General features: G+C 56.3%; 1 protein-coding gene across 6 annotated transcripts in view; it reads left to right on the top strand.

Moving 5' to 3' along the window:
• DOCK6 (dedicator of cytokinesis 6) overlaps window positions 1–12,353 on the top strand; it is a 43,317-nt gene extending 30,964 nt beyond the window's left edge. For 4 of the 6 annotated variants that reach the window (XM_078443374.2, XM_078443373.2, XM_078443372.2 and 1 more), the window contains 20 exons: window positions 1,165–1,325; window positions 1,477–1,659; window positions 2,019–2,145; window positions 2,479–2,563; window positions 2,663–2,759; window positions 2,894–3,028; window positions 3,342–3,494; window positions 3,639–3,797; window positions 3,924–4,024; window positions 5,161–5,353; window positions 5,440–5,583; window positions 8,224–8,355; window positions 8,448–8,462; window positions 9,791–9,916; window positions 10,013–10,102; window positions 10,357–10,593; window positions 11,000–11,143; window positions 11,228–11,334; window positions 11,579–11,740; window positions 12,119–12,353. In XM_078443374.2, coding sequence (XP_078299500.2) covers window positions 1,165–1,325; window positions 1,477–1,659; window positions 2,019–2,145; window positions 2,479–2,563; window positions 2,663–2,759; window positions 2,894–3,028; window positions 3,342–3,494; window positions 3,639–3,797; window positions 3,924–4,024; window positions 5,161–5,353; window positions 5,440–5,583; window positions 8,224–8,355; window positions 8,448–8,462; window positions 9,791–9,916; window positions 10,013–10,102; window positions 10,357–10,593; window positions 11,000–11,143; window positions 11,228–11,334; window positions 11,579–11,740; window positions 12,119–12,161 — 2,594 coding nt within the window. In that variant the 3' untranslated portion in view covers window positions 12,162–12,353. Of the gene's footprint in view, window positions 1–1,164; window positions 1,326–1,476; window positions 1,660–2,018; window positions 2,146–2,478; window positions 2,564–2,662; window positions 2,760–2,893; window positions 3,029–3,341; window positions 3,495–3,638; window positions 3,798–3,923; window positions 4,025–5,160; window positions 5,354–5,439; window positions 5,584–8,223; window positions 8,356–8,447; window positions 9,249–9,784; window positions 9,917–10,012; window positions 10,103–10,356; window positions 10,594–10,999; window positions 11,144–11,227; window positions 11,335–11,578; window positions 11,741–12,118 lie in introns of those variants that run through there. The other 2 variants (XR_013554304.2, XR_013554303.2) reach the window with 2 other exon arrangements.
• The last annotated feature ends 241 nt before the right edge of the window (window positions 12,354–12,594 follow it).

Genomic DNA, 12,594 nt, shown 5'->3' with positions numbered 1-12,594 from the left:
CTCTGGCTGCATCTAGTCTTTTGAGTTTTCATATGTTATCATTTTCGGCTGTAAAATGTCCGTTTGATTTTTTTTTTTTTTTTGTAGATTCCAATTCTCAATTGTAATTTCCCAGCTTGGTAGCCGCGTTTGTCCGTCTTTTCTGCCACTTTATGGTTTAAAGTCCTTGTTTGCTAACTTCAACATTTGGTAGTGTGTGTGCCTGCTTCTGTTGTCTTTTTCTTCCTTGTCCATCATATTTTCTAGCCTCCTCCTTTGTCTTGTAATTCGTTATCGTATCCTGGACATTGTATGTGAAGGAAGCATCGTGACTGAAGCAATGTCCTCTTTTCCCAGTGAGGGCGCCTCTCTCCCTCTCTTAGGCAGATGGGATAATGGGCTGATCACCTCAATCTGGTCAGGAACCGAGCTAGATTAAGCTGGGCTGGAGTGTTAGTTAAGCTCAGTTAATGTTCTAAGACTCTCTGGGGTGAGACCAGTTCTGTATTTGTCGGCAGCTCCTGTCTCTCTGATGAAACTTTTTTTGAGAGGGGGTATGAGGGCTACTCTTTGAAGATCATAGAGTTTGGAACCAGACTATTTAGCTTAAGATCCTAATTTAGCTTGCTGCATGACCCCAGGCAAATGACATAATCGCTCTGTGCCTCAGTTTCCTCACCCATAAAGTGGGGATGATAAGAGTATTTGTGTTGCAGGGTTGTTTTGATGATTAAGAGTTAATATTTTCAAAGTGCCTACAGTAGCATCTGGCACAGCGGAGACTCTATGTAAGTGCCAGTTGATGCTGTGGTAATAGCGGTGCATTTATTATTGTTAATTATTATTATTATTACTGCCATTGTTGCCGCCATCATCATCTTCCTCGTAGTAAACGTTTACTATGCCTGTGGGCCAGGCCACATTCTAAGTGTTGAGCATATAGGAGCAGCCAGAGCAGATGGAGTTCAGGCCTTTGTGGATCCCACGAACAGTTGCGTGAGAAACATGTCTAACGACAAGCATAAAAAGTGAGCTCTGAGAGTAGATGACAGGGGACCTCAGCCTGGTCTGGGGGAGTGGTATCAGGGAAGGCTTCCCTGAGGAGGTGAACTTTGGGCGAGAATATGAGACAGAGACGGTACTTACCAAGGGTTCTTTCTCCTGTCCTCCTGCCCCTCCCCGCAGAGGGCCCAGGTCAACGGTCAAGACTGGCCTCGATGCTCGACTCAGACACAGAAGGGGAAGGGGACATCGGAGGCACCATCAACCCCTCAGTGGCCATGGCCATCGCTGGTGGCCCCCTAGCCCCTGGCTCCCGGGCTAGCATCTCCCAGGGCCCAGTGGCAGTGAGTATGGCACTGGTCCCCAGAGACACCCTCCAACCTGGTAATAGAAGTTATGTAATGATATACTGACAGGCCAGTTCTCGTCTTAATTTGGAGGAAATGAAAATCAACTCCGCCCCTTCTGAACACCTTCTCCCCTATTTGGCCCCAGGCTTCTCGCTCAGGCTGCCCCCTCTCTGCTGAGTCCAGCCGGACCTTACTGGTGTGTGTGCTGTGGGTCCTGAAGAATGCTGAGCCAGCCCTCCTGCAGCGCTGGGCTGCTGACCTTGCCCTCCCTCAGCTGGGTCGTCTCTTGGACTTGCTGTACCTTTGCCTCGCTGCCTTTGAGTACAAGGTGTGGGGGTGAGGGTGGGCCGGGGGGTGGGGGATGGGCTGTATGAGGCAGGCTGAGCGTGTGTACAGGTCCCTGGGGTGCTGTGGGCGGGAGCGAAGGGGTGGACTGTCTTCATGCACAGCTTCCTGCAGGTTTGAGGGTAAAGGGGTGGACTGTTTCTGTGCTGAGCCAAAGAGAAAAGAGAGAATTGCCTTTGTGAATAGACTCTGGAAGGTGCCAAGACCTTTCAGTAAAGGGGAGAACTGTGTCTCCAGGCACAGGATCCTGGAGGTCAGAAAGGATGAATGAGTGGGACCAAGCACCCCAGGTCCCACAGAAAAGGGCAGAGTCAACCTTGAACCCGTTCTCTGTCCTCACAGGGGAAAAAGGCCTTTGAGCGCATCAACAGTCTCACGTTCAAGAAGTCACTGGACATGAAGGCTCGTCTGGAGGAAGCCATCTTGGGCACTATTGGAGCACGACAGGAGATGGTCCGGCGGAGTCGTGGTGAGGGGGAAATGCGTCCTGTGCACGTCCCCACCAGCTGCTCCCAGCCTTTGTCTGAGGGACCCCAGGAGGGGGGCATCCCTACCTCCATGTCTGGCTCATTTTTCCCAGAAATAAGCGTGTGCATCATCCCTGTGCACACGGGTATCTGTGTTCCCTGTCCGTCCTCACACGTCCTTCATGTTTAACTACGTGTTCCCTTCGCATGCTTACGTGTCACCCAGCGTCCTCACGGGTTATCCCACACGTGTATCTTAACGCCTGAGCGCGTCTCCTCACGGTCACGTCTTTGTGTTTTCTCACATCCGTGAACATGCGCCTCGCGTGTCTCAGAGAGGAGTCCCTTTGGGAACCAGGAGAACGTCCGCTGGCGGAAGAGCATCACACACTGGAGACAGACCTCAGACCGTGTGGACAAGTGGGTGTGGGCAGGAAGTAGTTTGCTGGGGTCAGACCGGCTTCCAGAAAAACCGGTGTCCCTGGACCTCAGCCCCCAACCCCCTCCCGTCCCCTCCAGGACCAAGGATGAAATGGAACACGAGGCCTTGGTGGACGGGAACCTGGCGACCGAGGCAAGCCTGGTGGTTCTGGACACACTGGAGATCATCGTGCAGGTAGGGCTTGAGCCAGCGTCTCCCTGACCTCCGACCCCATCACCGTGCCTCGTGATCTCTGGCCATACAATCCCTCTCTTTCCCTGACCCCGTCAGCCGCTCAGTCCCTAACAGCTGGATTTCTGACCCCCTAGACGGTCATGCTGTCAGAGGCCCGGGAGAGCGTCTTAGGCGCAGTGCTTAAAGTTGTGCTGTACAGTCTGGGCAGTGCCCAGAGTGCCCTCTTCTTGCAGCATGGCCTGGCCACACAGCGAGCCCTGGTGTCCAAGGTAAGCCCCATTCGACGGTCACGGTTATCAGAGTAATAGTCACCGCCCTTGAGCACCTGCCATGTGCTCAGCAACCCCATGGGACAGACCCTCCTTAGCCACGGTTTGCAGAGGAGGGAACTGAGGATTAGAGTGGCAGAGTCATTCACCCAGAGTCACACAGCAAGGGCTTCCCCCCAGGTCTGATTCCAAAGCCCACTGTGCTTGGCCAAAGCGGGCAGAACACAGATGCCCCTGCCACCGCCCCCATCCGGGACCTTCCGTGCCAGAATGGGGAGGGGCCCACTAGTGTCTGTGTCGCCCTGGGGGACAGTTCCCAGAGCTGCTGTTCGAGGAGGACACAGAGCTGTGTGCCGATCTCTGCTTGAGGCTCCTGCGACACTGCGGCAGCCGCATCAGCACCATCCGCACGCACGCCAGCGCCTCACTCTACCTCCTCATGCGCCAGAATTTCGAGATCGGCAACGTAAGTAGGAGGGGCAGGTAGGAGGTGTCAGTGCAGCAGATGGAGGGCAGGAGGGGGGACGGGTGGCGCGGGCAGGTCAATCGGGCCCCGGGGATGAGGGTCCGAGGCCTCACAGGCGTGCTCTTCCTCCCGGGCTCCTCTCAGAACTTTGCCCGCGTGAAGATGCAAGTGACCATGTCGCTCTCGTCCCTGGTGGGGACGACACAGAGCTTCAGTGAAGAGCACCTGAGACGGTCACTGAAGACCATCCTCACCTATGCGGAGGAGGACGTGGGGCTGCGGGACAGCACCTTCGCGGAGCAGGTGACCCCGCCCCCGCCACGCCCCCGCCACGCCCTCCTCAGCCTGTGCTTCGCCCTGCCTGCTTGCCCGGCAAGCTTGGTGGCTTCTCCACGCCCTCACTGGCCCCTGGCCATTCCCCGGCTCCAGGTCCAGGACCTGATGTTCAACCTGCACATGATCCTGACGGACACGGTGAAGATGAAGGAGCATCAGGAGGACCCGGAGATGCTCATCGATCTCATGTACAGGTGAGGCGGGCCAGGCGGGACCTGCGGCCGTTCTCCCGCACAGACAGGTGATGGGGGAATAGATGGTGACAGCGACAGGTAAGGGGAGTCCAGGTAAGTGAATGGGGAAAAGGGTGCCAGGTGAACACACACTGGACGGCGACAGATGAGAATAAGGACAAGTGAAGGGGACAGGTGGGAGGGACAGGTGAGGTACCAACTAGTGACGATGGGTCAGGAAAGAAGTGATTTGGAGGAGAGGTGAGGGGTTTGGTTAGAAATTGGGGAGTGGGTGGGGCTCCCGGGGGGCTCAGTCGGTTAAGCGTCTGACTTCGGCTCAGGTCATGATCTCATGGTTCGTGGGTTCAAGCCCCGCATCGGGCTCTGTGCTGACAGCTTGGAGCCTGGAGCCTGCTTTGGATTCTGTGTCTCCCTCTCCCTCTGCCCCTCCTCCAGCTCGTGCTCTCTCTTTCTCTCTCTCTCCAAAATAAATAAATAAACATTAAAAAAAATTAAAAAAAAAAAAAAGAATCTCTTGGGGCGCCTGGGTGGCTCAGTCGGTTAAGCGTCTGACTTCGGCGCAGGTCATGATCTCACGGTTCATGGGTTCAAGCCCCGCGTCAGGCTCTGTGCTGACGGCTTAGAGCCTGGAGCCTGCTTCAGATCCCGTGTCTCCCTCTCTCTCTCTGCCCCTCCCCCGCTGGCACTCTGTCTCTCTCTGTCTCTCAAAAATGAATAAATGTTAAAAATTTTTGAACCAAATAAAAAGAAATAGGGGAGTAGGAGACGGGAAACAGGTGATGGAGACGGAAGGCAGGGTGCAGATGGGATGGATGGGCCTGGAGGACAGTGACATGGTTCTCGAGCAAGGGGAATGGGGGAGCAGGGCGTGGCTTAAGATTAAGCAGGTGAGGCCATTGGCTGGTCAGTGGGAGACAAGTAGAAGGACACGTGAGAAAAGAAATGAGCAGATCAATAGGTGAGGAGGCCCCACGTAAATGGGGGTCTGGCCGAGGAGCCTGGCTGGTGAGAGGCGCAGATGGCTGGGGTAACAAGCAAAGGGGGCGGACAAGTGAGGGATAGGCAGTGGGGACAGGGCGAGTGCCCCACCTCCTCACCCCCGCCCGCCCCCCCCCCCCCCACCCCATGCATACCAGGATTGCCCGCGGCTACCAGGGCTCCCCCGACCTGCGGCTCACGTGGTTGCAGAACATGGCAGGGAAACATGCAGAGCTGGGCAACCACGCGGAGGCCGCCCAGTGCATGGTGCACGCGGCCGCCCTGGTGGCCGAGTACCTCGCCCTGCTGGAGGACAGCCGCTACCTGCCCGTGGGCTGCGTCTCGTTCCAGGTGAGCTGCCCGGGTGACAGGTTGGCGGTGGGGGGCGGTGGCACCCGTGGGGTGGGGCCGGGGCCTAACGCCACCTCCCACCACAGAACATCTCATCCAACGTGCTAGAGGAATCAGCCATCTCCGACGACATCCTGTCGCCTGACGAGGAGGGCTTCTGTTCCGGGAAGCACTTCACGGAGCTGGGGCTGGTGGGACTGCTGGAGCAGGCGGCAGCCTACTTCACCATGGTGAGGCCTGCGGCCGGCCGCGGGACCTGGGGCTCGGGCCAGGGTGGCGCCATCAGATCCGCTGAAGGGCCCAGCGCCTGCTCCCGGAGACTCACGGCAAAGCTGCTGCCTGGTCCCTTTCTGGGCAGGGGATTTGCAGAGGACAACCGGGACCTTCACCAGCTCATGTTACCTGCCACTCTCCCTGTAAAACCCTTGACACGAGGCCTGGACGTAGTAAGCCTTCGATACATTCAGCCGCTATTAAATTTTTTTTTTATTATAGAAAATTTCAAGCACACCTAAAAGAAAAAAATTGGACCATCGCCCCCATACCCAGCACTCAAATCCAACAACCACCAGTATTTACTCTCTTGGTTCATCTTCTCTTTGCCTCCAGTGTTTTTGTTTTGTTTTTTTGGTTTTGATGGAGTATTTTGGGTTTTTTTTTTTTGTTTTTTTTAAATTTTTTTTAATGTTTATTTTTGAGAGAGAGAGAGAGAGACAGATCGCAAACAAGGGAGGGGCAGAGAGAGAGAGAGACACGGAGACACTGAATCCAAAGCGGGCTCCAGGCTCCGAGCCATCAGCACAGAACCCGATGCAGGGCTCGAACTCACAGACTGCGAGATCATGACCTGAGCCGAAGTCAGACGCTTAACCAACTGAGCCACCCAGGCGCCCCAAGATCTGAATTTTCACAAATTGCTTGATGAAACCCACACAACTACTCAGCTAGGGTTTTTTTTGTTTGTTTTCTTGTTTTTAAACCTTAGTGTAGTCCAAGGACCAGCAGCATGGGTATCACCTGGGGGCTTGTTATAAATGCAGAGTCCTGGGTCCCCCAAACCCTCTGAACCCTACATTCTCACAAGATCTCAGAGATTCTGTGTGTGTTGGAGTTGGAGAAGTTCCAGCTTTAAACAAACCCTCCCCATCACACCATCACACACACAAGTACCTCCCTGTGCAGACTCGTTGATGAAACCCTGGTATACAACTCAAGTTGTGCATGACCAGATTAATGGGAATTCTTTTCTTTTTTTTTTTTTTCAAAAAAATTTTTAATATTTATTTATTTATTTATTTTTAACGTTTATTTTTGAGACAGAGAGAGACAGAGCATGAACGGGGGAGGAGCAGAGAGAGAGAGGGAGACACAGAATTCAAAGCAGGCTCCAGGCTCTGAGCTGTCAGCACGGAGCCTGATGCAGGGCTCGAACTCACAAACCATGAGATCATGACCTGAGTCGGTCAGACGCTTAACCAACTGAACCACCCAGGTGCCCCATTAACGGGAATACCAGTCCATGCTTGGATGTTCCTGATGATCTCAAGACAATTTGTTTTTTTGCACTTGGTTTGTTCGAATCACGATCCATTTATAAGATCCACAATGGCTGTGACTGACAAGTCTCTTAAGGCTCTTTGAATCAAAGAAAGAAAACAAAAACAAAAAACGGCATCAGTTCCCCAATTTTTACAGTAAGGGTTTTTAATGTTTTCTTTGATAGGTTGAGGCTCAGGCATTGTATTTCCCACTGTTGTAAAAAGGTTTTCTCCCAGTTTGCTTGCTTGCATGAAAGCAATTGTTTCTTTTTCCTGCATTTCATTTGTTGGAGATGTGAGCTTTGTTTCAAGGAATTTTCTTTCTTTTAATTTTTTTTTAATTTTTTTTAATGTTTATTTATTATTGAGAGAGGGACAGACAGACAGAGTGTGAATTTGGGAGGGGCAGAGACAGAGGGAGACACAGAATCCAAAACAGGCTCCAGGCTCCAAGCTGTCAGCATAGAGTCCAACGCGGGGCTTGAACTCACGAACTGTGAGATCATGACCTGAGCTGAGGTCGGACGCTTAACCGACTGAACCACCCACGCACCCCTGTTCCAAGGGGTTTTCTGGCCTGAACAAGGCCGGCTGTGTCCCCATGGTGTTGCTTTACTTGTTCCTCTGTCCCCACGTTTCTGGGAACTGGTGATGAGGTCTGGAGTCCCGCTCAGATTCGGAGTCAGGTTTTTCCGGTGAGATTTATTTTCTGGGCTGCCAGACCCCTAGTGGGGTTTTCACTATTGTCATTTTGTTAAAGGCTCAAACAAAAGCCTCTGGGGAATAAACCAGACGGTACACGCAGACCTCTCCACAGTTGGTCAGGAAACTTCCCAGGGTTTCTGCTAGCTTCATGGTGGCACCGGCTGTGGGTGAGGGGCACTTCGGGAGTGGTGGTGACCACATGCCAAGAGGCAGCTGGGGGTGGAGGTCTTGGGTACTAGGCCAGAAGGGCTGGTGTTCAGGTCCTGGCCCTGGGGAGTTGTGTCTCTGAGTTTTCGTTTTCTCTCTGTGAAATAAAAAAAAAAAAAAAAAAAAAAAAGTCTCCTCCCCCCAGTGAAGGAACATGGGTAAAGTGCAGATGTATACAGCACCTAGTCTATCATAAGCATGATAGAGAGCACGGAGGGGTCTATGGGGGCCAAGTGGAAAGACTGGTGCCCCCATCTGGGGACACCCCCAGGATGGGGTGTCCCATCAGGGTGGCCTCCCTGGAGGAGGTGATAGAAGACGGAGCCCTGGAGGACGGTAGTAGCACAGCGGGTGGGCTTTTCCAGGCCGGAGAGAAAACTAGGGAGGGTGCTGGGAATCCTGATGTGCCCCACCCCCTAGGGCGGGCTCTATGAGGCAGTGAACGAGGTCTACAAGACCCTCATCCCCATCCTGGAAGCCCACCGAGACTACAAGAAGCTGGCTGCCGTGCATGGCAAACTGCAGGAGGCCTTCACCAAGATCATGCACCAGGTGGGTCGGGATGCCCTCCCAGACCCTGCCCTTGGCCCCAGCTCCCACCCCCACCACGGCTCAGCTGACTCTGACCCTTCTCTCTCTGACAGAGCTCTGGCTGGGAGGTGAGTCAGCCCAGTGGCCACCTGCCTCTGGGGCCCCCATGATGGCTGGTCATCAGTGGTCAGGGACCACCAGGGGGTGCTGGAGGAACATGGCCGCCTGGCCGCAGGGGCTGGTGCTCAGTAGGTGATGACGCACCCTCCACTTCTTCCCCCCTTCCCCCCGCCCCCCCTTTCCGTCCCTCAGGTCCCCCTCCCTGCCCTAGATCCCGAGGGCAGCCTGTGACTCACCCAGCTGGGACCTCTCCAGAGACACCCCTCCCTCGGGCAGGGCCAGCTTGGTCACTGCCTGTAAGGGGGGGGGGGGGGGGGCTCTGACTCCCTCCTTGTCTGTCTCTGTATTTCTCTTTGTCTCTGTCTCTTGGTCCCTTTCCCTGTCTCTTTCTCTCTCCCTGTCTTGCTCAACACTCTCTGTCAGTCTCTTCGAATCCGTCTGTCTCTGTCTCCCCAGCTTCCCCCAGGATCTCTGCTCCCCATTGCCATTTAGTGCTCCCCCTCTCCCGCCTCTCCCCCACTTGGGTCTATTTTTAGGCATCTCTTAGTTTGGGGAGAATTTTCTGGCCAAAGAAGGCAGGAACCCAGAGCCAAGATGGGAGGGCTGGGTGGGGGCCGGGTGGGACAGGCAAGTCCCAGATCTCTGGTCTCCGCCCAAAGAATGGCACTCACGGGGCAGCATAGACTGGGACCCTGGAGCTTGGGGGCTCTTACCTCTGACCTCTCCCATGACAATGTCTCTCCCTTCCCTACCAATACCCTTGTGCCCGCCCCACCCTGCCCGGATCGGCCTTGGTGAGTGAACACAGAGCTACGCCCTTTCTTTCTGGTAGAGGATAGTATACGGTGGTGGGGAATTGGGGGGGGGGGGGGGGAGATGACCTGGAACAAGGCAGCCAGGGCTTCTGTCCCAGAGGGCTATGCATCCCCTCAGCCACTCAAGCATTTATCAAGCACCTGCTGTATACCCAGCGCTGTAGGCATTGAGGACACAGCTGTACTCAACAGAGCCCTAGCAACAGAGCCCTAATCCTAATTTCATATTGAGATCCAGACTCTGAAGAAGTGCTTGGGCGAGGATAATCGGGAACCAGGGGCTTGTGTTAAATGAGAACAAAGATTTGGGGGAGGCAGGAGATAAAGGTCGGGGACAAAGAGGCTGTGAGCTGCTGGCAGTCATCAGGGACCATGCCCCAATATTCTCAGGGTCCCCCCAACTGTGCCTGTGACTTCATGTTCTTGGGCTCCCCCTGCCCATGCCCACCTCTTCTGCATGTGGGGCAAGGGGACCTCCAGAGGGGCCTCCTGGGCCACAGCTCCCCTTCTTCCAGACGCAGCGTGTGTTCGGGACGTATTTCCGTGTGGGCTTCTATGGTGCCCGCTTCGGCGACCTGGACGAGCAGGAGTTTGTGTATAAAGAGCCGTCCATCACGAAGCTGGCTGAGATTTCACACCGGCTGGAGGCACGTCCCAGCGGTAGGGGGTAGACGGGCATTGGGCTGCCCTGGGCGGAGTGGGGGCTGCTCCTCTGTGGCCCCAAGTCAGCCCCGTGTCCCCAGGAGTTCTACACGGAGAGGTTTGGGGAGGACGTGGTCGAGATTGTCAAAGATTCGAACCCCGTGGACAAGACCAAGCTTGACCCACAGAAGGTGAGGACTCCTGACCATCCCAGGGTCTCCCATATCCAGGGAGGCAAACTTCAGAGCGTATCTCCCTTGGGGACCCCAAATCCTTTTCCTTGGGAGAGCCACAAACCTCGAGACGTGAGATGTGGGACCCCCCAGATTTCAAGCTCCCAGACCCAAAGAGATCCAAATCCCCTTTCTCCAGGGATGGGGTCCTGCAGGGAGGATGTGTGTGTACTGGGGCCGTGGGAGCCTCATTCCTGAGCCCTGCGTCCCAGGCTTACATCCAGATCACTTACGTGGAACCGCACTTCGACACCTACGAGCTCAAGGACCGGGTGACTTACTTCGACCGCAACTACGGGCTGCGCACCTTCCTGTTCTGCACGCCCTTCACGCCTGACGGGCGCGCGCACGGGGACCTGCCAGAGCAGCACAAGCGCAAGACTCTGCTCAGCACAGACCACGCCTTCCCCTACATCAAGACCCGGATCCGCGTGTGCCACCGCGAGGAGGTGGGCGGGGCCCCAGGGAGGGCAGGTGCGGCGACCCAAGGTCAAGGGAGGCCCAGTACCCCCACACCCAGGTCGGGGAGGTGAGAGGACCCTAAACTCCCATGCCCGGACACCAGTCTTCAGACTCCAACCTCTGCTTCCACACCCAGCCAGCCTGAGACTGGCCCACCACCCGCCCCGAGTCCTCAGAGCCAGACACAGGCAGCTGAGACCAGAACCCCCCCCCCCCGCCCCGCCCCCACCCTGCCAGATCCAGGCCGGCAGAAGTCCCCCCACACACTGTTCATTTCACAGCCTCTGGGAACCCCTCTCCGCCCCCAGCAGGGGCCCAGGCTGCCCGGGGGCCGTCTTGGGTCAGGACTTCTTCAGGCCCCAGCCAGTGCCTGCCATTCCCCTCCCCCCACAGACAGTGCTGACACCCGTGGAGGTGGCCATCGAAGACATGCAGAAGAAGACACGGGAGCTGGCCTTCGCCACCGAGCAGGACCCGCCCGACGCCAAGATGCTACAGATGGTGCTGCAGGGCTCCGTGGGGCCCACTGTGAACCAGGTACAGCCAGCGGGGCCTGCAGGCTGCCCGAAGCACCCCAGGGGTCATGCAGACACCCTCATGAGCCCCTCTGCCCCCCCGCAGGGGCCCCTGGAGGTGGCCCAGGTGTTTTTGGCGGAGATCCCGGAAGACCCCAAACTCTTCAGGCATCATAACAAGCTGCGGCTCTGTTTCAAGGACTTCTGCAAGAAGTAGGCCTGCCCCCCGCGCCCCCCACCACCCCCCGTCACGGCTCTGCCTTCCTGACCCCATACAGCCTCTCTGTATCCCCGATGCCCATTATGGAGCTCCCGCCCCTCTGAGTGCCCTCCGCCTATCAGACTCCCACTGTAGCTCCTGGCCCCACCCCTGGACTGCCCCCCACCTCCAGGCTTGCTTCCCCGCACCCCCCCCCCCCCCCCCCCCGGGCGTCATCTCCTGCCATCTCTCTCCCAGGTGTGAGGACGCCCTGCGGAAGAACAAGGCCCTGATAGGGCCAGACCAGAAGGAGTACCACCGAGAGCTGGAGCGGAACTACTGTCGCCTGCGGGAGGCCCTGCAGCCCCTGCTCACCCAGCGCCTGCCCCAGCTGCTGGCGCCTCCCACGGCAGGCCTCAGGTGCCCGGCCCCGCCCCCGACCACGGAGAGAGGGCAGAGGCAGGCACAGATGGGCGCCGTCATACAGGCGCGTGTCAACCCACGCGCGCGCCAGTGTGCACGCTCACAGCTTTGCACAAACGTGCAACTCTGTGGACATGCATGCGTGCCGGGCGGGCTCTGGGCAGCCACTTCACGTCCTGGCCGGGTCATCTCCCAGACGTGGGACTTCGCCTTTCTGAGCCTCCATTTCCACGTCTGTAAAATGGGCACAATTCCTATCTTCGGTGGTAGATTCCAAGAGAGAATCTGTGACTTTAGAGAAGGACGGAGAGGCTGATGAGCACTCGGGAGTTGGGAGCCCTCTGGCCGCGTTAACCCACCTCATTCTTCCCCCAGGAACTCCTTGAACAGAGCAAGTTTCCGGAAGGCCGACCTCTGAGCCTGCGAGGCCTGAAGCCAGGCCCAGAAGAACCGGCACCCTGGCCTCCACCGTCTGTGCCTTTCCCCCACTGCACACTGACTGGGCTGTGGGGTGATCATTTTGCACACGGGGCTGGGCCCTCTGTTCCTCTGTTCCCATCTGTGTGCACTGATGCTTCTTACCTTTTCTAATTTAAAATGGTTTTCATAAGCAGCCTGTTTGATGTGGATCCTGGGAGCTGGGTCATGTCCGCACACCCTGATCTTTGACAGACTCTGAGAACTCACTGGGTGCCTGGAGCACAGCAGTGACAAACAAGCAGATTCCTGCCCTTGTGGAGCTGTCATTCTAGTAGAGGAGTCGACACACAAATAACAACGTCACGTGCCCATGGGGAATAATAGTAACCTAGTGAAACCCTTGCAGAGTACTCAGCCCTGCCCTAAAGGGC

The sequence above is a fragment of the Panthera onca genome, chromosome A2, assembly GCF_046562875.1.
Source record: "Panthera onca isolate mPanOnc1 chromosome A2, mPanOnc1 haplotype 2, whole genome shotgun sequence".
NCBI classification, from domain to species: Eukaryota; Metazoa; Chordata; class Mammalia; order Carnivora; family Felidae; genus Panthera; species Panthera onca.
The sequence above is the reverse complement of the archived record's forward strand: the minus strand, read 5'-3'. Positions and strand labels throughout refer to the sequence as shown.